The 22,357-nt window shown below is 40.1% G+C and overlaps 1 protein-coding gene and 2 non-coding genes across 8 annotated transcripts; all 3 read right to left on the bottom strand.

Annotated features, from left to right (window-relative positions):
• Nucleotides 1-7,156: 7,156 nt before the first annotated feature.
• On the bottom strand, nucleotides 7,157-11,199 carry LOC148016260 (serine/arginine-rich splicing factor SR45a-like). 6 transcript variants are annotated; one of them, XR_015688066.1, is made up of 9 exons: nucleotides 11,069-11,199; nucleotides 10,591-10,613; nucleotides 9,033-9,104; nucleotides 8,838-8,952; nucleotides 8,596-8,745; nucleotides 8,218-8,361; nucleotides 8,033-8,125; nucleotides 7,809-7,881; nucleotides 7,661-7,725 (listed from the first exon to the last, which is right to left on the bottom strand). XR_015688066.1 is itself a non-coding variant. In XM_087664074.1 (7 exons), the coding sequence occupies exons 1-7, from the start codon at nucleotides 11,069-11,071 to the stop codon at nucleotides 7,460-7,462; spliced, it is 702 nt and encodes a 233-aa protein (XP_087520200.1). In that variant the 5' UTR covers nucleotides 11,072-11,198; the 3' UTR covers nucleotides 7,157-7,459. The 6 variants fall into 6 exon arrangements, 1 of the variants encoding a protein (XP_087520200.1); XR_015688068.1 differs by having other exon boundaries at nucleotides 7,662-7,725; nucleotides 8,098-8,125; XR_015688065.1 differs by having other exon boundaries at nucleotides 7,650-7,725; nucleotides 7,809-8,125.
• LOC148016262 (small nucleolar RNA snoR8a) lies at nucleotides 9,667-9,750 on the bottom strand. The gene has a single exon (XR_015688243.1). It is a non-coding gene; the product is annotated as a small nucleolar RNA snoR8a (small nucleolar RNA).
• On the bottom strand, nucleotides 9,828-9,910 carry LOC148016261 (small nucleolar RNA snoR8a). Its single transcript, XR_015688244.1, has one exon. It is a non-coding gene; the product is annotated as a small nucleolar RNA snoR8a (small nucleolar RNA).
• Nucleotides 11,200-22,357: the final 11,158 nt, after the last annotated feature.

The following is a 22,357-nucleotide window of genomic DNA, read 5'->3' as shown; positions in this document are numbered from 1 at the left end:
TTGAGAGTATCAGCAACTTAACTCGCACTCCCTTCTTCCCTTAGGCCAACTCTCTACAAGCAAGAAGACTTGAGAATTGGTGGTCTTCTCCCCATAGAACTAAAACCTAGCCTAATGTCAACTTCTTCTTAAGACTTCTTCATAGATCAAGCCAAAATCGCAAATAAATGAAATGAAGGTTCAAGGAAAGTTTGAGGTGCACCATATCTAGAGGATAGAGAGAGAGAGAGAGAGAGAGAGGAGATTAAAATTGAGTTCTTTTGTTCCTATCTCTCATTAAATGCGCACACATATACACAATCTCTCTTTTTTGTCAAGTTGGTCTCTTTTTTGGGGATACAAAAAAGGAGGTTTTGCTTGCATAATAGGAAATGAATGACTCCACAATAAGGCTACACCCGGAGTTGGGGAGGGGGGTTGATGTGTTATGGACTTTCATGGGGCTTCAAGTGGAAATCTATCATCAAAAGGCACGGAAATGGCACAATGAAAAAGAGACACATAATGATCCTTGTATTCATGAAGTAGCAAGGTACCACATCTGGGCATATCTCATGACTATACCGTCATGACATCACACATGTGAGGATTCACCATTGAGCATAGGGAATCACATGTAGAGCACAACCCAAGCAAATCTTAAGTGACTACTACTCCCTACATAGGTGTATTCATAGGCAACTCCATATACCTGCAAAGCCCCAAATAGGGGGAAGGAGAATCCCACATTCACCCCTGCACAATGGATTGTTGTCCTCAGTAATCTAAGGCTTGTTGCCTTTGAATCATTCCAAGATCTTAACACAACTCTTTCTATCAAGCTAGCCAATTTTTGTCATGGTCTAGGACGTGACTTATTTGTAAGGTCTTAACACATCTCATTCTATCAAGCTGGCCAATGTCTACTATGGGACTTAACTCATGTGTGGGGTCTTAACAAAGTTTTCTTATCAAGCTAGTCAATGTCTCCTCATCTACGATCTTTGCTTTTATTAATTTTCATTCCAATCCACCCTCGACTCAATTATATTTGAGAAGTGGAGACTTCAAAGTCCTAACTTTATTTGGCTTGGCTCTTACGGTTTTTGCATGCCAAGCTTTGTAGGCGCGATCCAAGGTTGTCATGTTGTTATAGTCAAGGCACCATGGCTTAGTTGTCACCATGTTGTGCCATGCCTTAAGGAAAGTAGTCCATTGGGTTGCTCCTTTTGTAATCCCCCCCTTTAGTTTCACCTTCATCATGGGACTTGGAGATTTGGTTCTCTCGGATCATGTGTCAAGATTCTTTGTGCCCTCATCACCAAGTAAAGTGCTTGGGATGTCTTCCTTGGCCTCTTCACTTGATCTCTCTTTGTTGCGTTGATTTTGGACAAGTAGATTGGTGCAACTCATCTCTTTGCACAGGTGTGGTCCTATTATATGGCAGCTTTTCTTTGGCTCTTTTTAGCTTCATTTAGAGTTGAAGTTCCTTGGGGCTTATGGACTAAGCTGTCACAGTTAGACCGAATTCTCGGCATCACAAGTAGATGTATCAATTTGGTGTTTAGGGTGACGCCCATGTTTAAAAGTGCTTGGACTATCACAGATCCATAGGATCAAGATGGCATTGATGTGCACTGCTTGGGACCTAAAATCCAAGATCTCAATCTTTCCTAGCATTGAGTATGGTCCCAATGAGTCCTATATTCCAAAGACATTCGTCTTAAGAGTAAGGGGGAGGGTTCTCCAAGGTTCAACTAGCAAGGTTCCCTTCCATGAGACTAAGTTAGCCTTGGTCAAACCATATTGCAAGTACTCCCTCATGCTCTCCCTTCTTCGAGGCTTCATCCTCTAACCGATTTTGTCTAAGCTCATAAGGGTTTGCCTCTTCAAGTTTAAAGGCATAGCCAATGACTCCATTGCTCAATTGCATTTGGTTCCTACTTTGATCCGATTTAGTTAGGATGGGGTGTGGCCTTGGCTTGAATGTAGGATTTCCTTCATTCTTAGCCAGAAGCTTAGCTTGGGGGTTTTGGAAGCATTCTCATTCTCATGTCTCCTCTTGGCTTTAGCGGCCTGTATCATGCATTTAGTTTCACCTTCTTCTTCTTCTCCTCATTATCTTTCCCTTCTTTCTCTTTCTCTATGTTTTCTCCTTCTTCTTTGCCTTCTTTGCATAGGTCTATCTTTTGCTCCTCTTCTTCCTTCACCTTGTTATCTAAGTCTACCTTATCTTCCATTTGCTCTTCTTTGGCCTCCATGCCTAGCTCTTCCTTAACTTGCCCTTCTTGCTCTAACCTAGCTTCTTCTTCATTCTCATCTTCCTCCTTTGGTTTTCTAGCTCTCCATACTTGTTCTTCTAGATTGGCTCCTCTACCTCTTCCTACTTGCTCTTTCTTCTTCCTAACTGTCTTCTTCTTTCCTTTTTCTACTTGTTTGTTCTTACTCTCATTCTCATCTTGCTCTTATCTTTTCTTCCTTACTCATCTTCTTCTTTGCTAACTCTACTTGCTCTTCGATGTCTTTTCTTCTCTTCTCTTTCTTAATCATTTCTTCTATCTTTGTTATGGCTCCATCTAACAAGTCCTTCTCTTCTTCTTTCCTATCAACTTTTTCTCTCTTCCCGTCTTCTCATGATCCTATTTTTTAACTCTTCCTCTAGTCTATCATAGTTGAACTTGTTGGGGTTGGTTGATCGTTGGGATTTGGATTATCAAGGACGAGGTGTTTCCTAATTGGGATCAAGCATCTCATCTCCCTTTTCTTTCCTAACTCTTCTTTTTCTAGCCTTGGGTTCTTCTCTTCTTCATTCTCTTCTGTTGCACCTATCTCCTCTGCTGAGGTTGGGGTCTCACCCCCTACACAATGAAGTGTTGGCTCCATGTAGAGGATTCCCTGCCCAAGGTACTTTCACCCTACCATCTTCATCTTCTAACTCTTCATCTACTTCCTCACCATCTTCATCGTCAAAGGCATCTCATGTCTCAAAGGAGGGCACCATACTAGCCTCACCCTCAATCTCAACAAGCTGGGGTGTTTCTTAATTCATGTAGTTGAGCATCTCCTCTCCCTTCTCTACCTTCACTTCTCTTAACGTTTTTTCTTCTTCAAGTTGGGTTGCAACCTATGGGAGTGAGGAATCATCCTTCTTCCATGTCACCTATATTCATCTTCCTACTTATAGCCTAACTCCATGATTTTCTCTAGCATTGATCTAGCATCTATATTCCATCCTTCACATACTATTCTATCTCTTCTTCTTCTTTTTCTTCTTGAGCTTCCTTGACTCCTCGAGGTTGGTCTTCTTTGGGGTAGCACTCTTTTCCTTTGGGGTGGTAGTCGTTGCAGAGGTAAGTTGCTTCTAAGTGGTCGTTCATGGGATATTCTTCAGGATACTAGTACCCTCCTAGCTCTCATGCTCCTTCATAGTAGTCTTCAAGATAGTAACTTACTTTTGGCTACTAGTACTCTTCTTCATCTTCTTCTAACTTGAAATCATCTTCACCTATCACCTCTTTCTTCCCTTAGCTCTCCTTTGTCTTCTCTTTGAACCTATTCTTCTTTGGTTGGCTTTACTTCACTCTTCCACTTTGTCAGTTTTCATTTGCAAGTACGCCTCAACCTGCTCTTGTACTTCTTCAGATCCAAAGACAAACTCCCAATCCCACCTTAGGGCTATATCTCCTTGCAACTCTGCATCAAGATCTTGGACCATCTTGACTTGCCAAAGCCTCTCTCTCTCATGCACCATGATCAATTGGTAGTTGACCTCATGCATGTCTTCATCCAAATCTTTAGCCTTCTCCTTCAAATCTCTTAACATCTCAATTCGTTTGTGGCTCTTCAACTCCTTGATTGTGTTCCATGTTTGCTTAATCTATTTGAGTGGCACATATTTCTTCATGCATGCATCGTTGAGCTAGTGGCATGGCTCAAGTTCCTATTTACATGAGGTGTCCTTCATAGCTTGAGGTCTTTCCATGTAGTCGTCATCTTGAACAATATACCACGCACATCTATCACATCATAGTTTCTTTACATCTTGGTGGGTACACATGGGTCAACTTTGTATCCCATTAGGATCTCTTGCAACCATGAGCCTACTCCCCTAACGACCTAGTTTGCTCCACAGTAAAGTTGCTTTGATGCCAAATGTTATGAATCTCCATGAGACTTCAAGTGAAAATTTATCAAACAGCACAAAAATGGCACAATGGAAAAGGGACACAAAATATATCAATAAGGAAACCTTGTATTCATGAAACAAAAAGGTGAAGCATATAGGCACATCTCAAGACTACACCTCATGACACCTAACATTTGAGGATTCACTAGTCAGCATAGAGAATCGCATGTAGAGCACATCCCAAGCAGAGCTTGGGTGCCTACTACTCCCTATATAGGTGCATTCATAAGCATCGCCATGGTATACCTGCAAAGCCCCGAATGGAAGAAAGGATAATCTCACCGAGGGGAGAGGGGGAGTTCTCTCCTCTTCCTTTTATTCTCTTTTTTTTCTTTTTTTCTATTATCTTTTTTTGGTGATGAGTAATTATATTATATTAAATTACTAAAAGAGTGCAAGAGGCACACATGGTGTGTGTGTGTGTGTGTGTGTGTGTGTGTGTGTGTGTGTGTGTACCCACCCAATCTCCGAGTGTCACATTATCATTTACACCACACATCCACCAGGTCACTTGCTCCGATTAGCATTCCATCACATCTCTGATAGCACCTAGGACCTATCGAAGTTGCACTCCCCTTAGTTTGCAATCATCCACACCCTTGCCACTCCGCTCTAGCCTACTCCATCCACTCACACTCCAACGTTGCTAGCCTGCTTCATCGAGCATGCTACTTGCTCACTATGCTCTCCTTCACTTGCCTCCTTCAATGCTTTTGAGAGAGAGAGAGAGAGAGAGAGAGAGAGAGAGAGAGAGAGAGAGAGAGAGCAACCATGTTTTTGTTCAACCGACCAAAACCCTAGCTTTGGTTTTGGCAAGGCCACAATAAGTTGGTCGCATGACCACATGACACAATTGATCACATCTGGAGCATACCTCTAAAGCACAACACCTCCACTATCAATTAACCTTACCCATGTCCTCTTCAACCTATGCTTCATGCTTCAATCTATGCTTCATGCTTCAATCCTTTCCATTTATAGACCACAACCATCACCTTGCACCTTGCACCATCAACAAGAGGCACTGAATACCAAGGCAACACTAATAGTAATATATAAGAAAGACTAGATGTAAGATATGCAAGTATTACCTCATGGACCTCATGTAAAATGTTGTGCTTGGTGCTTGGATGCACAAAAATACCAAACTCTTCAAGATAATCCCTTAAGGGTACACACGTTATAAGAATAACACCCTAGCCTCAACTATATGTTGCGTTTGACACCCTAGGTATATGGCTCCCGAGTTGTGAATTAACAAATCTGATTTTGAAAGACAGTTGAGGGTTGTTTCAATTCCCTTCCCTCTTCCATCCTAGTGCTCATATTTATCTTCATGGGCAGCAAAGTACTTGAAAAACTTTTGGCCAACGAAAAATAATCTAGAATCTAGAGAGTAAGCTTCATCCTTTAAATAATCAATTGAACAAAATTACATAGTCCAATATCACTGGTGTTTGATATATTTGACACAAAATAAAAACACATGTGCATGTGTCGATGTATCAACACAAACATGACACATGTAAGGTTACGTGGCGAGGCCCCAATTTTCTTAAAATATATTGGTTAAACATAAAGCCACAAGCTGATTTTGAAAGTCAGTTGAGGGCTGTTTCAATTCCCTTCCCTCTTCCATCCTAGTGCTCATATGCATCTTCATGGGCAGCAAAGTACTTGAAAAACTTTTGGACAACAAAAAATACTCTAGAATCTAGAGAGAAGCTTCGTCCTTTAAATAAACAATTGTACAAAATAACTACATAGTCCAATTTCACTAGTGTTTGATACATTTGATACACAAAATAAAAACACACGTGCATGTGTCGATGTATCAACACAAACATATGCACATGTAAGGTTACATGGTAAGGCTCCAATTTTCTTAAAAAATATTGGTTAAACATAGTGCTACAAATGAAGTATAGAAACTACCAAATGCATATGCTAGCTCTCCTTTTTCTTGTTCTACACCCTCGACCCACACAAGTTCACTTGCAAGCAAACCAAGAAAGCACAATGTTAAAACTATGCATGCAAACACACGCATGTGCATGTGTTGATGTATCTCCACAAACATGCAAATGTAAGGTTACATAGTAAAGCACCAATTTCCTAAACAACTACTACCAAATGTATGCTAGCTTACCTTTTTGTTGTTCTATACCTTCAACCCATACAAGCTCACTTGCAAACAAACCAAGAGAGCACGTTGTTAGAACTATGCATGCATGATTGGTCATGAGCCAAAACTTGCTATCAATATGTAAGGATGTGAATATAAGTCACACAAGATATGACTGTGAATAACATCGTTCTTGAGCCATTCATTGTGACTTGTGTGCATAAAGGCACCCTTTTGCAATCATTACCCATCCCACTCAAACGAAGTGTCCTAGACACAAATACACCTTTTTACATGCAAAGATGGTACTTCGAAGGGTGACAAAAATCTCATTTAGAAGTTGCAATTCTGAACGCAGCCCTTTCTTACTTCCCTACTCGTTGACAAGTTTCTACTTAATGCATATGATATAACAGTTGACATATTCCCCTATCATAACGCTATCTTCACCCAACACATATATTATACTCTTTTGAAAGGCCAACAGAAAACGCTACAGAGTAAATTTTGAACGACATTTCATTACACGAACTAGTCCAGCAAAAAAGTTGAACTCTAAACTGAAGCATGCAGAATCAGTGGCATTTATGCTTTGTCACATTTCAGGCAAGCTTCAAATACGAATTAACTACCCTGACATCCTTATCTCTATTTGATCTGTGGATTTGTCCTCACTTATAAAATAGTTGGCAGGTAATAAATACTGTGACTACACTGGACAACCCTGCACAGAACCAACAGAATCTATCCATATCCTCCCTTCCAGATGTTTTCTTGTACTCACTCATCCTAGTCTAAAAACACCAGCAACTGAGTCATTCTGCAGTATTTCAACAGTCTAAGCAAAACATTTAGCACATAAAGACTTTCCCAAAAGCATACAAGTGACCACACACAAATACTTCTTTTTAAAATGGATGCCTTCAATATGTCAGGTCTCTATTGACAAAATACACAACTAGTAGTAGGTACTGAAGCCTTATGGTAAGGACAATGTTCCTCCCCACGTGACAGGAATGAGCAGTTCTTAAAACATACCCCCTTTAGCCAATTTGTTACAAGACCACAAAAAAAGAGGCCTACTTGAACCCTCCTCTTTCATAGCCACAAATTAGTAGACCTCAGAAATGTAGTCCCAGTGTGAAAATTCAGATGGCAACACTTGCATCTCATCTGTAGTAGGGAGAATAAGATCTAGACCTTGATCTGCTCCTTGATCTGGATCTTGACCTGGATCTAAAAGATCTGTAGGAACTTCGTCTTCTACGACTTCCATAGGGAGAGTATCGAGGTGAGTGCGACCTATCCCTGTACCTGCTTCCTCCACGATATGGAGAATATTGGGGGGAATAGTCTCGAGAGCTGTGATAGGGAGAGTATCTTGGAGATCGTCTTCCCTCACTATACCCACGTCGACGATCATAATCAAGAGATGCTGCTTCCAAAAACATCAAGATGTTAGAATTTTGTATCAACAAAAAAACCAAAATAAATGGCAAAGTCATTGTCACATCTTACATGTAGCTCTTGTGGTAGCTCGTACACCTAAGTACTTGCCAGGAGTAGGCGTCCTAGCTCTCTTCCTTTTAGCCTGTCAAATGAAACATCCATGCATACTCATCAGCAACTATAAAGAGATCACTGGTGTGCAAGCTAAAACAGTCAGCAAAGGTGCACAGAACTGACAACTAGAAATCACTCAACATAATACATCACATCCTCTGCCTGGTTTGAAGTATTACCAACAGTTCAATTCAGAAAATTTGATCATAAGCTTAACAAAGCCTCAGAAAAGAGACCAAACAACCTTGATTACTTGCTGCCATTGCTTGATGCTGAATGCAGTATAAACAATAAATCAAGAACAATTTTGTTGCGGTACTTGGTGACAGAAAAGTCGAAACTTGAAAGAATAGAATGCACATGCCAAAGCAAGCTTCATAGAAATGTCGAGCAGTGCTAGAGCCGATGCACAACAATTGCTGTTAAGTTGTCAGCTTGAGTTATTGAATATATGTTGATGCTGAGACTGTACAGCTACGTTGCTGTCCAGGAAGTCGAGGGAAGGCCTCTGAGTTGGATAATCAAAACCATTCAAACTATCAGATAAATTAAAATCTAGCAGTCTGAAACGTTTTTGCAAGGGACTTGCAAAACGATAATGAAAATATTTTTCTAGAGGAGCATTTAGAGAGAAACATAATAATTATACTTTGGGCTCAGCGGTGTTCAACCCACAGATGATTAACATCAGATGTCAAAAGTGCTCGACACAAACACAAAACTGTCAATAGGTTTAGCATACCTTCTCCACTGTGATCACCCGGCCTTCTAGAATGGACTTATTAAGATACTTGATGCAGCGCTCCGCACTGTCCACAGAATCCATAGTAACAAAGCCAAATCCACGAGACTCCTTTGTCCGGGGATCAACCACCAAGTGGCATTCAATAACCTATCAGAACAATGCAACTTCCAAGTAAGAATTTTTGCCAGATCATCCTATTGATCATTTGATAGAACAAATCAAAAAACCCAGATAGATACCTTTCCTTCACTGGAAAAATGGTCCTCTAAATCTCGTTCTGTGACCCGGGTAGACAATCCAGTCACATACAAGTTATTACCAGGATTATGGGCGTCTTCATCATCACTGTATCTTCTGCAGAAGTAAAACCCGGTTGGTTGAAGTAGCATAAGGAGAGGAACAACATTCTTAACCATTTGAAAATTTGAAAATACCTTATGGGACTTCGGGACCTCGATCTAGATCTAGACCTGTATCTTGGAGAAGGAGACCGGCTATAATCATACCTGTCACAGTCAATACTAAAGTTTAGACTGTGTCAAGTGAAAAATGAAAAATCCTTCCATGCAAGGGTTCAAACTCAAAAAATCATAACCACATTACATTTCTAAGGGTCACAACAACATGATGCAAGAATAAAATCTTTGTGGTATAATACTACATGAAGAAAATAGAATGAGGAAGCATCTTCAAAAGTGCTCATAATCTTAATCATCTTCATGCTGGAAGCATTAGGTTCGAGGAATTTAATCTCATCATAGCACTTCAGAGAGACAAAATATGTATACTGCAGACTTTTACGTTACCTATTGGAAGTGTGCCTCATATAATCTTTAATGCAAACATAACATCAAGAGGCAACTTGGACAATTTCGTAGCAAACAGGGAACAGATGCCAACAGACTCCCACTCAGAAGAACAATGGAACTGTCACACTCATCAGATTCAATGTGAAACATTAAGACAACAGACTAATATGTTACTCAGTGCAGACAGATACAGATAAGACAGCAAATTGTATTCATTACAGCACTCGGCCCCTAACAAGATTGTTAAAGACTTGTCCAGAAGTGCTCATATTCTATGGGTGTAATGTGTCTTCATGCAGGACAGCAATAAGACCTATAACTATGTCATAATCATAGCACTCTGACATGATTTGAACCAATTCAAACTGTCAACCAAAAATCCTTTGAAGTGTCAAAAGATGGTTTCAATTTGGATTCTTTTGATGCTCATATTCTATGGGTGTAATGTGTCTTCAAGCAATAATAGCATAAGACAAACATTGTGCTTCAATCACAGCACCTCAGATCTTCCCAAAACAAATAGACAAATTACTGGAACTCAATGAAAATCCAAAGAGGCTTCCTAAAAACCATAAATTCAGTCTCATCATGGCCTCGGGACTCCATCTAAAGGGGCAAGTTCAATACGTACAGAAAGTTTGCAGAAAGTTTAACTCTGAGAGAGAACCAAGTCTATGCAAAACTCAAAGGCGTTTTATTTGCCATTCAACAAAAAACATCAAAACAAAAAGGAAAACACCTGCACAACGCTCACCTTTGAGTTCTATGGGTGTAATGTGTCTTCAGTATTTGCATAAGACATACAAATGTCTAGTCTAATCACAGCATCTCAAATCCTTAAAGAAAGCTATTCTTGGGGTGAAAAATCCAATTACAAGAGCTCATACAAGTTTAAAGGTCTTCATGCAAGCAGCAGTAAGACCGAGGAATTGTAATCTAATCATGGCTCCACAATGACTCTGCTGCTCAAGAGCTGTTTCCAACAGATGAAAACCTACTTGACTTTCGGCATGCGTAAAACTCCAGACAATTTCTAATAACTCTATGCTCCTATGAATGTGCAGAGATAAAGAACTTAGTTCGAAGCTAGACGTCAGAACTACTAACTCAAATAATGAGTCAAATTTCAGCTTTGAATGTATAATGTAAAGGTTACAATCAACTGGCCTAGAAGCAAACATACCTTCCTCTGCGATGCGAGTAAGCCTGATCAACATAGAAGGAAATCATGTTAGCGAAACTAAAACAGGAGACCAGAAGACAGGACAAGCATGTGACATCTACCACAGCATAACATTGACATGCACTGACATTGAAATTGGCATGGCACAGACCATAAGCTTGAAAGATGCGACCACAAGGTCTAACAGCTAGAGGCAGATGTAAGAGCAAACACAGCTGAGTTGTCATGGCGCAGACCATGAGGACCTCAAAGGTGCGGGTTTAACACTGAGACGCACTGACATCGAAGTCGGCAAGGCACCGGCCATCGGCTTCAAAGATGCGAGCACGGGGCTAACAGCATGATGCAGATGAAATTTCAAAGAATCGGGAACAATCACAGCGAAGCAGATGAAATATCAAGGAATGAGGAACACGCCTGACAGAATGAAACAGACGAATTTCAAGAAACGTAAGAACTGTTCGAACGGAGGACTCACCATAGCCTCCGCCTGATGAGATCTCGTACACAGACAGTCGAAACCCTAACTTGGGAACTGTGAAGATCAAAACCCGGTCTGAACGACTACCTTTTGAAATATGGTTTTTGGTGCCGCTAGGAGTCCCTTTGGTGCTAGTTACCCTTTAGAAATGAGTGTGCCCTAACACCTACGTACTCGGATATGTTGCGTTCTAAAGACTACTTTTGTTCCACTTCCCCTTTACAAATAGGTGTGCCCTAACTTGGCACTTGGTGAGAGATACTCGGCAAGAGATGGAAGGACCCTAGTTTAATAGTTCACGAATGTTGCCATTAGTGACCTTGAAGATCCTTTTGGGTTGGGGTTGGGTGATCCAAACAATCACCCTTGAATGGTGTGGGAGACTGCAACAACGGAGGTGGAGAGGCTATGAAAGCTCAAAAGCTTGCTAGTGAGGCTATGGGAATGAACTATGCAGAGGCCCTCAAGGGTATGTTGCTCAATAAGGAGGAGTTAGAAAAGGCTATGTACCACGAACTCAAGTTGTATTACAATCACAAGTGCCAATCCATCAATGAGAACAACAAGAAGACCATACAAATCCACATAGCTTTCTCCCTTGTCAAGCTTAAGAAGAAGGGAGTTTCCAAGGCAAAGGGGCACTCATCTAGTTTAGGTTCATGGGTCAAGGCTTTTCTTCGTGCAAGTTAGCTCTATATTGGAATGCTCTAATAATGAATTGTTGGATACAAAGGGAATCGATGGGAACTCCTTCAATAAGATTACTCAATGTGGGTTACCTTCCCCTTGCTCCTTACCAATTGGATGGACAACAAGGTTTGAACCTTGGGAAATTCCATGGGCCGTCCTATACATCCCCCATGGGAAGAAGTGAACTTGCTCTTAAAAGCATGCATGCACCATTAAGATGGGAGGAAGGAACAGTTCTTGAAGCTCTTTGATGCAAATGGGATTGAATCCATCACTAAGGTGTGGTTATCATTTTTGAAAGCATGTTACTTCACGTCATTATATACATGATTACCCCTATAAAAATGCAATTAAAGTAGACTAAGTATTAGGCTTATTGTTCCAAAGCGTGATAGAGTATGACCCCCCCCCCAAGGGAGGAAGTTAAGGGCAAAGCACATGTGTAGGAAGGGAAATGGGATTCATGTTATGAGAAGTTGGCAGAGGAGACACCCCCTAAATAAGACAATAAAGCCCAATAACTAATGGCGATGAAGAAGGAGACTTGCCATAGGAAGGAGAACATTTAACCTTATAAGGATAAGTATAAGCTTATTAAAGAAAAGCATCATTCTAAGATGTTTCTTAAAAAGCTCGCCATGAAGTTCTTGTTGAGAGAAACATTTATGCTACAATGCATGCTTGGAGGATGATTTTTTTGATCTTGATCCTACCTGTGAGTAGAGCTTCAAGAAAGATTAAAGTCCTCATGTTGAATATGAGCGGCATTTGCTCATCTAACAAGCAATCCACATGCAAGGAGCTTTTAAAACATGTTAAAGATGGTGTTGTAGGGTTGTAAGAAGTAAAGCTTTGGGATATTGAGATAGAAGGTTTGGATGCCATGGGTTTTAGGACCTTCGTGACACAATTGCACAAGTATGATTGTATTGTGTTGTTGAATACATAATGCTTGAAGCCATCCGAAGCACAATCATGTGGCTCAAGAAGCATGCTAGTTGTAAGAGTTTAATTTGATAAAGAGACACTTTTGATGGTCCTTATGTATGCCCAACTCTTTCACCAACGTTGCATTTAAGTAGTAATGGATGAAACATATGCTCGAACAAAATATGACTACCTTCCCAAGTAATCGGAATATGGTGCTAAGTATCAATGAGAGGCCTCACAATGATGGTTGCATGATTCATGAAGAAAGCATTCGATGGAATGAAATTTGTCCCAAATTTGAATTTGTGGATGTGGCCCTCTCAATGTTCATGTCAACAAGGTAGCACCATGAGTTCCATCATAAGCATGGACGAGGCATGTGGCCAGTGGCACACCATGACAAGTTTTATTAGAAGCAATATGGAGGGTGGTGAGTTGCCTCCAAATGCAATGTTCATATCTTAAAACATGTTGTGGTTTATGGTTAGCTCTTAGATCTATTTGCCTTGTAGTCAATTGCACTTTGGATGGCCATCCTTGCCATCAAGCTGAATACCTCCTTCCTTAAAGAGTAGCAATACTTCAATTTGACCAAGGTAGACTAGGATAAATTTAGGGGTGTTATCCCCTTTGAGCATTGGGTTTCAACTATAATGTTGTTGTTGAGGTGTCCAAGCAATATGGGAAGGCTAAGGTTGTCTCTTGGCACTAATTGTGAAGCAACTTCTCTTTACCAAATAATGATTCTTTCTACCTTGGCTTTGTTTTCTAATGACTATTGTATCCAAAAGATCCTCCAAGCAATTGAAAGTTACATGCACTTGTAGGAGGATATTCATCTTGAACCCCTCAAAGTACATCTAAAAACAACAAGGCATCTTAAGGGAGATATGCACCAAATTTTATTTTTATGCGCTATAATGTAAAAGTAAGAAAGACACCATCACTTCTATAGAAGAGCCTAACAAACAATTGGTTATTGATGATGCACACAAAGGCATATATAGCTTCAACCACCCCATCCATGTTTTTAATTGCCTTTCCTAGGTATTTAATTTGAATGAACATATTCTTGGATAAATATCAACCCTTGACTTTAACAATCATATGATACCACCCATGCCTGAAAGATACTTTAAAGGTTGCCTGTGGCCTAAACATGGGGACAATATTAGTACATTCAATCCCCCCGTTCTCTCTCTTGACTTAGTTCCACATGGCCACATTTATCATCTCTCTCTCTCTCTCTCTCTCTCTCTCTCTCTCTCTCTCTCTCTCTCTCTCTCTCTCTCTCTCTCTCTCTCTCTCTCTCTCTCTCTCTCTCTCTCTCTCTCTCTCGCTCTCTCTCTCTCTCTCTCTCTCTCTCTCTCTCTCTCTCATGTTTGGGCCCTACATTTACTTCAGCCTCTTAAACTAAGTATTGCACACATACTTGGGAGACATGAGTGAGCATAAATGTGTCACTCCTAAATGTACTAACTCTTGAGATAGCCAAAGAGAGGTTGATAGCGTTGGAAGGAGAAAAAAGGGTTGCAATCATTGGGATTGCTACCAAGCTAGCAATTGGAGCACAAGACAAAGAAGTAGAAGGAGGAGGAGAGCGTGTCATCTTGTTCATCAAGGACCTATAGAACTTGAACATGTTGAAAAAGGAGTTCACAATGGACAAGCAATGAGGGTTTTGACTTTTTCTTCGAGAATGGCAATATTGAATATTAAGGATTTTGAGTTTTCCTTATACATTAGATATACTAAATGTTGTTTTTGGTAGGTGGATGTGATTGTGTGAATTCTTGTAGAGGACTCAAATCTATAGGCATGGCTTTGTGAGTAGGCACCTTTCTCTCTTTATTCTCTCATATTTTCATGTTAATTATTTAGGTTGTATAAGGGTCATGCCACATGTAGAGTCTATATGTGACTTTCGAGTAAAAGAGACTATCATTTTGGTAAGCAAGAAGGAAAAAGGGGATGCCACACCATGCAAACTCAACTCATTTGACATCTAAAAGCTTTGGCAAGTCCATGCATGAGTCCTCTCTAGGCTTATTCATTAGGGAAATATGGGCTCCAAAAGGGCCTGGTAAGAAATTGATTATAAAACCTTAAACTTAGGTTAGTCCCTTGAGCATGATCATCATTGCATGCCTTTTTGTCCCTTGGACCCCTTGCATTCCTATACTCCACCCTATTTTTTATGGTGGATCCCACCCCAAAAGAAGGGAAACTCCATTTCTTTTCACTTAGGTAATAACCCTTTTCATCCTCCAAGATGGAATCTACCACTCTCCAAAAAACGCAACATCAACAAATCAGATTTGTTTTTACTCCAAAAAATGACTTTTTTGTTTTTCACAAAAAAGTGTTTTCTTTATCTCAAAAGGTACCGAATCATATTGCAAGTTGAAATACCCATTTCTTACATACTAGTTTGCATTCAAATGCTTTCAAATTAATTTATATTTTTAAATCTCCACACATATTATGCATAAGAACCTTCAAAGGCAATTACATGACTATTTTATGCTGTCTACTTCTTCCAAGTACCACATCACAATAGGGTAGGTTAATTTTTGCCCCAAAAGTTATCTTTCCCCCCCCCCCCTTCCTTCTTAAAAAGTAGTATTTTCTATCTGTAAAGTTTCATGACCATATTATATATTCATCTAAGCATTTTTCATGCTTTGTTTTCCCCTCCAGTCCTTCTAAATCAATCTACATAAGTTCCTCTCCTACCTTGCATTTCATAATGGAACCTCAGGGACATAAGCAACCATAAGAGGAAAGTGGACTTTGCATGCTTGTGTGGATGAGGAGTATGCTATGACAAACCCCTCGTACAATAAGCATGTAGAAATTACATGACACAATAGACAAAATCTGAGCAAGCAGTAGAGAACACACAACAAATATGAGAAGAACAAAAATTGCTTTCATTTCAAATGAATTGATACAAATATGGTTATATCCACCCATGTGCTTCCACTGTGAAGCTTAGATTATGATCCAGACATACGATAGGCGAAGAGCTTAGGGGTAGTTGGAAGAACTTTGACTGGGTGAAAGACAGATTGACGATGGCTTTGGAGAGGTCATCCTTTTATAGCCCGGTAAGGTAGTCTAGTCAGTATGTCTAACCATATTATGAACCTTCCCTAGTCGGCCAAGGAATATTTTAGGGGTCCTTGACAACTCCTACACCTTATAACTTGATGTAGCGAGCCCCAAGTTGCTACTAGTATAACCACTCTATCTAACCCAAAGGCTAGATCCATAAAGGTCACCTTTTTGCCATTCGATCACATAGACCTCACCAAACATACAAGTCAAGACCTGTACTCACACATGGCTTCTCCTCATAATGGGGATCTTACAACTTAGAGCACCATGGATCATTGGTGGCACCTTACGAGGGTGGAACATTGAGCATATCTAACACTCCCCCTTAGTGTCCACCCATAGGTAAACTACATTCTCAACCCGATGCCGAGTCTATGAAGATGAATTCAAAGGAGATTCTTTGTAAGAGCTTTGGTAAAGATATGTACTTCATTCTCCTTTGTTGGATAGTAGAGCAGCTCTACTATCCCATCCTCGATTAAGTCACGCACATACTGATACTAAATCTCAATGTGTTTTGTGCATGCATGAAAAACTGAATTTTTGTGGCAATGGCGATGCAACTTTGATTGTTACATTATAGCACTATTGGATCTTCATCCTATACTCCCATATGCCATAGGATTCTCCTTAGCCATACTACTTCACATGCAGCAAAGCAAGCTGCCTTGTACTCTACTTCAGTAGAAGACAATGCCATAGTTGATTGCTTCTTATTGATCCAAGAGAAGATTTCTAAACCTAAAGAGAAACACTATCCAAAAACTAATTTCTAGGAATCATTGTCACATACCCAATCTGAATGACAGTGCCCCATAAGAGCGCTTTTGAAACTATATACGACACCATAGTCAAGAGTTCCCTTCAAGTATCTAAGTACTTGCATCCCAACTTTCCAATGACTTTCTCGTGTTTTGTTTGAGAACTTGCTCAAAACACTAACAATAAAACTAATATTTGGTCAGGTGTTACACAAGTAGATGAGGCTGCTAACCAACCTTCTATACCTCCCAATGTCTGCTAGTGCTAATGTATCCTCAATGGATAACTTCCTATTGACTTCCATAGGTGTAGCTATCTCCTTACACTTGACATGCCAAATGCTTTTAAGATCTCCCATGCATACTTCTTTTGAGAGATGAAGATTTTGCAGACTTCAATACCCAAACAATAGTGCAACAAACCCAAGTGTGTCATTTCAAACTCAAAGCTCAAAGTCTTTTGAGTCTAAAGGATCATATTTGTTGGGGGTAAAGGCGCATCCACCTAGCCGCCCGTGTATTACTACATTGACAGTACCCGCCACTGCACACATTGTGACTATTGGAGTTCCCATTTTGTGTCTCTCTATTTCTTGCTCTTGCTCTCTCGCCATAGCTCTTCCAAGCAAGCTTCGATCCTTCTCACCTTTCAACTAGTATTAGAGCTTGGATCTCATGGAGCTCTACCTTGACTTGCATCACTATAGCTTTCAAATGAATATCTACATCCATTCTCAGGTTCATGGCAACCATAGCTTGACCTTCATGGTATGTATTTTTTATCTTCCACCTTCCTGCCCTTTACCACTTGTTCCAGGGTACTCTTGGGCTTTTGTGAGCTTAGTCATGAGCTAAACTTTCGGCTCAACACTTGGACAGAAAGGTGAAATAGGACCACTGCCAAGTTCCTATGGGAGCAGGTGATCTCACAGTCGACTGCCCCATCAAACTAGTCAGTGAGACCAAGGCACTCACACAAGAGCCATTTTTGTAGAATATACCAATAGCTAGGATGATTATCATACGTTTAACCTATATTTAAGTAATCCCTTTTTTAGAAAATCACAAGTGCTTGTTTCAAATAAATTTTTAATACAACCAACAAATGCCATTGTGCATAAGTGTCTATGTAGGTCCAAGTCTACAAACATAGGGTCCATTGTCTTGAGTCATGAATTTTGGTTCTTCTTAATTGAGTTAGCTCCATCTAGGCAACAATGATATCTTGGTTTGAGTATCAAGGTTTATCTCTAAAGGATCAAACCCTATGCTTTTAGTCCTAACAAGGTGCTTATCTATCCTAGTAATGTTGATTTAATATTTAGTCTTACAGAGCACCCACATGTCCTACTAAGGACCTTGATCAGTTTTGGAGCTCTAGTTGGACCCTACAAGATACTTACAAGTCAAAACATGCCTCCTACAGGTGTAGACAAGGTGCTCGACTACATAGTACAATAGTACTTTTCCTATTACAGAATTTTCTATATAAAACTTGGGAGTGCATGCTTATGCTCAATTCGAAGAGGGCATCCTTGGCTTCAACTTGAATAGAAAAGTAGGTCAATCAGAGCTTCCTAGCTCAAGTTATGGGGAAAACAATTATAGGTGGTCTAACTGCTCCACAAAAGTCCTCAAATGCAAGTCTTGTCAAGCCCAAACATCTACCATACTATAGCATCGATGCCTATTCTAGGCCATCTTTAGCACCTTACCCAAGCCCCCCACCAACCACATTGGAGCAAAAACATGTTGCTATGCTGCCATGTAGGTTGTGCCTATTTCGTGCAAGCTTGGACTTCATATTCAATAGCTACACAGCTTGGTTTTGGTCATTACCTTCTTCATTTGGCACTAATTCAAGCTTGGCACTTGTGTTTGGTGATCATTGATGCTTACCACTTGGTTTGTGGCATTGGATTGAGCTCATTCTTGCTGGAATGTACAACACCTACTATTCAAGATTGGAACAAGCTTTTATAGGTTCACTGGAGCTCACTTACACATCATTTGATGCCCATATGCTTGCATATGCATGCCTATTGATTGGTGGATGTAATGCTAGTGCTTTGCCATGACTTCGGCCTGCTGATCTAAGGGCTGCAAATACTCAGTTCTGAGCAGTAAATCACAGTTGTAACATAGTGGACTAAAGCTTATCTGCTTATGTTTGCTCATGCCCATTGGAAACGGGACATGTCTTGGATGTATACATTGATGTAGTGACACTCGGGGATCGACATAGAGCTTGGATTTGATATCGGATCATTGGTTGAGCTTGAGCTCACTTCGCATAGCATTTGGATCTCCATCTTTGATGTACTTATGGCATGTACTTTGCTTATGTCTGATTGGTCTTGACATGTTTGGCTTATGCCATCTCTATACATGGTAATTACATTGTCTTGGAGTTGATTGCTACTGCGGCTTACATGGGCTTGACATTTGATTGCCCTGAGCTTACTTTGGCTATTTCTTGGCTTGCCAGAGTTACAGTTTGGATGTACTTGTTGTCTATGGATGCTATAGAGCCTATATGCTCATGATGTCTTATTGATGCTTGATCTTGGATCTTCTATTCACTGGTGCTTTGCCTTTGTTGAGCTTTTGTGCTTGACACTTATGGCTTTTGTGCCAGAGGGAGCGTCTTTGGATGCTTGACATACATTGAGTAGGCGGTTTATGCTAATTGAGCATTCAAATACTTGAGACTGGGATCTTCACTTAGATGTTGCATGGTTGATAAGATGTGGTCCTCATAGATGTACTTGGACTGATTTGGGCTTTGCACTCCTTGAGCATACACATATTTGTGTCAGGTCTTGCCAAGTGTTGTATACACTTTTCCCTATTACATAGGGGGTGTGCCGGCTTACTGACAGATTCATTTGATATGCTTGGGTGTTTGCTTGATGTCTGTATGACTGTCACATGTTGATTTATGTCCATTTGTTGATGCTAGTTATGCTTTCATAGCCAGTGGTTGACTTGGTGCATTCATTTTGCCTACAATTTGCTCTCATTGTACTTGGTTGTAATTTATTACAGCAAGTAGTTATGCATGTACCGTGATGTATTTTTCATGCTGAATCATTCTGATTTTATATACTTTTGATGGTGCTTGGTGGCCAGCATCATTAGCTATCAATTCGTGGTCATTTTGACTTGGTTTTGGTGGTATTTTGGCTATTTATAGTAGAAACCAAGAAGCAGTTTTTGAACTGTCTACATTGTTTCAACTTGCAGTATGGCATATTCTTCCATTGAGAGTGCTATCTTCAACATTACTAAGCTTGATGGTATGAATTATGCCTATTGGAATAGCCAAGTTTGGCAGGTATTGGTGCAAAAATTGCTAGCCACTAAGGTTGAGTGGAGAGCAGCTTGAAACTATGACTAATGATGAATGGATGGAGCTTGATGAGTTATGCAAGTCCACCTTCATCTTGTCCCTCACTAAACAAGTGCATTACAATGTGGTTGAGGAAGCACAGAGTGATTGGTAGCTTTGGGATAAGATCAAGAACCTCTATGACAAGAAAAGTCCAACAAGTCAGATGTATTGGCTGAAGCAACTTATGGACCTGCGCATGAAGGAGAATGTAACGATGTTTGCTCATTTGAGCCAGTTCTATGCTATTCTAAAGAACTTGACTTCACAGGGCATTACTTTCAATGATGAGGTTACTCCATTGTTTTTGCTTGGGACTCTGAGTGAGTCATGGGATGTATTCTGCATTGCCTTATGTGCTTTTGCTACTACTTTGAACTTGCCTGATGTAGAGAGTGCTCTTCTACAGGAAGAGATCAATTGTAAAAACTTGGATACATGTCGTGTGTCGCATGCTTTGACTGTTAGAGGCAGAGATGGTAATGGAAAGAATGACCGTGGCAAAGACTCATAGAAGTCTAGGTCTAAATCATGTGGCAAGTCACATAGTAAGTCTCGTGGGAGAAATGCTAATGTGACATGTCACCATTGCGGCAAGAAGGGTCATATACGCCCACAATATCATGAGTTGTGCAATGAGAAGCGCAAAGAGAAGGGGAAAGATAAATTACAAGAAAAGTACATATAGGACTATAAGGCAAGACTTATAGTGACTATGAAGATATTGAAAGGTGAGAAGGTGAGAAGGAAAAGTCCTATAAGGCAAGACTTGCTGCTAAGTACATGAAGATAAAGTACGGGAAAAGTCACTTGTAATAATAAGATCGTCCACATATAGGACTATCACTACAAACTTTTCACCATCCATGTAAGCATACACGTTAGTATATGAGGCACATCTTTTGAAATTCAAGCCTAAAAAGAATTCATCCATATGCTAATACCATGCTCTAGGGGCTTGTTTTAGCCCATACAATGCCTTCTTTAGCTTACAAACTTTGTTCTCATAATGGGGGGACTCAAACCTTGATGGGGCTAAGCCATGTACATCTCCTCCTTGAGGTCTCCATTCAAGAATGTTGATTTAACATCCGTTTGGTAAATTCACCACTTCTTATGAGTGACCACTGCAAGTATTGTGTGAATAGTGGTCATTCTAGTAGTTGAAGCAAATGATTCTTGAAAGTCAAATCCTTCAACCTGTGAAAATCCATGTGCAACTAATCTAGCTTTGTACTTTTCTAAGCTGCCATCAACCTTGTGCATTACCTTCTAGATCAACTTGGTACCAATAATCTTCCTCTTTTTTGGCTAATCCACTAGCTCCCAAGTATCATTCTTCATTATATTGTCATACTCAGCTTGCATAGCTACTCTCCATGTTGGATCAATGAGTGCTTATTCCAAGTTATCTCGCTCCTTTACTTCTCTCATAATCTCAACCACAAGACCATATTAACTATGTGAGCAAAAGCCTTTCTTTGCTCCTCTATTCTGAGAGATCTTCTTGGTTCATCTACTCTTTCCTCAATTGCGGTAAGCATAGGATTATTGTGATCATAGAGTTGCTTCACCCATCATGGCAATGGCTTTTTGGGTGGCATGATTGCAGGTTGGTGAACTTTTTCCTCATCATCCAAAGATGATGCTTCCTCCTCCTTGAGGGTAGGGACAACTCTTGGGATAGGTTCATGGTGGACTACTTCTTCATTGGATGATAAAGTAAAAGAACTTATATTCTCCTCCTCCACTGTATGTGACTGCTCCTTGAAAACCATATCATGGCTCATTATGATTTCCTTTGCCTCTTGGTTATATAATTTGTAAGCTTTTTGCTCATCATTATAATCCAAGAAGACATATTTTATGCTTTTCAGACTTAACTTGTTTCTCTTGTCCTTTGGAACATGTGCATAGCATTCATATCCAAAAGTTTTAAAATGTGAGACAAATGGTTTTTCCCAAAATAGGCCTCATGAGGAGTTTTGCCCTTAAGAGCCTTTATGTAACTTCGATTAAGAATGTTGACTGCAATATTAATAGCTTCTGCCCACAATTGGTTAGGCAATCCCTTGCCCTTAAGCATGCATCTTGCTATTTCCACAATAGTATGATTTGGCATTCAACAATGCCATTCTATTGAGATGTATGAGGTGTTGTCATTGATGCTTAATCCCTTTGCTTTTTCAAAAGACTTCAAACTCCTTTGAGTTAAACTCACCACCACCATCTATTTTAAACTTCTTTACACTTTGCCTATTTCATTCTCAACAAGTTTTAGCTACTCTTTAAACTTACCAAAAGTTTGAGCCTTATTGCAAAAGTATGCTCACATCTTCCTACTATAGTCATCGATGGATCAACATTAAATAAAAAGATCCTCCCAAGGCTTTT

Source organism: Lygodium microphyllum, chromosome 23 (genome assembly GCF_053477565.2).
Source record: "Lygodium microphyllum isolate KBCC chromosome 23, Lygodium_microphyllum_v1.1.10, whole genome shotgun sequence".
In the NCBI taxonomy this organism is placed as follows: domain Eukaryota; kingdom Viridiplantae; phylum Streptophyta; class Polypodiopsida; order Schizaeales; family Lygodiaceae; genus Lygodium; species Lygodium microphyllum.
This window is presented reverse-complemented; position numbering and strand designations above follow the sequence as displayed.

Bases quoted from the DNA above. Each gene is read 5' to 3' on its own strand.
- LOC148016260 (XM_087664074.1), bottom strand. The intron at 8,953-9,032 runs GTATTTTCAAAT...TTACTTCTGCAG, and splicing joins AGGTCCCGAAGTCCCATAAG to AAGATACAGTGATGATGAAG. The intron at 7,726-7,808 runs GTAAGATGTGAC...TTTTGGAAGCAG, and splicing joins AGCTACCACAAGAGCTACAT to CATCTCTTGATTATGATCGT.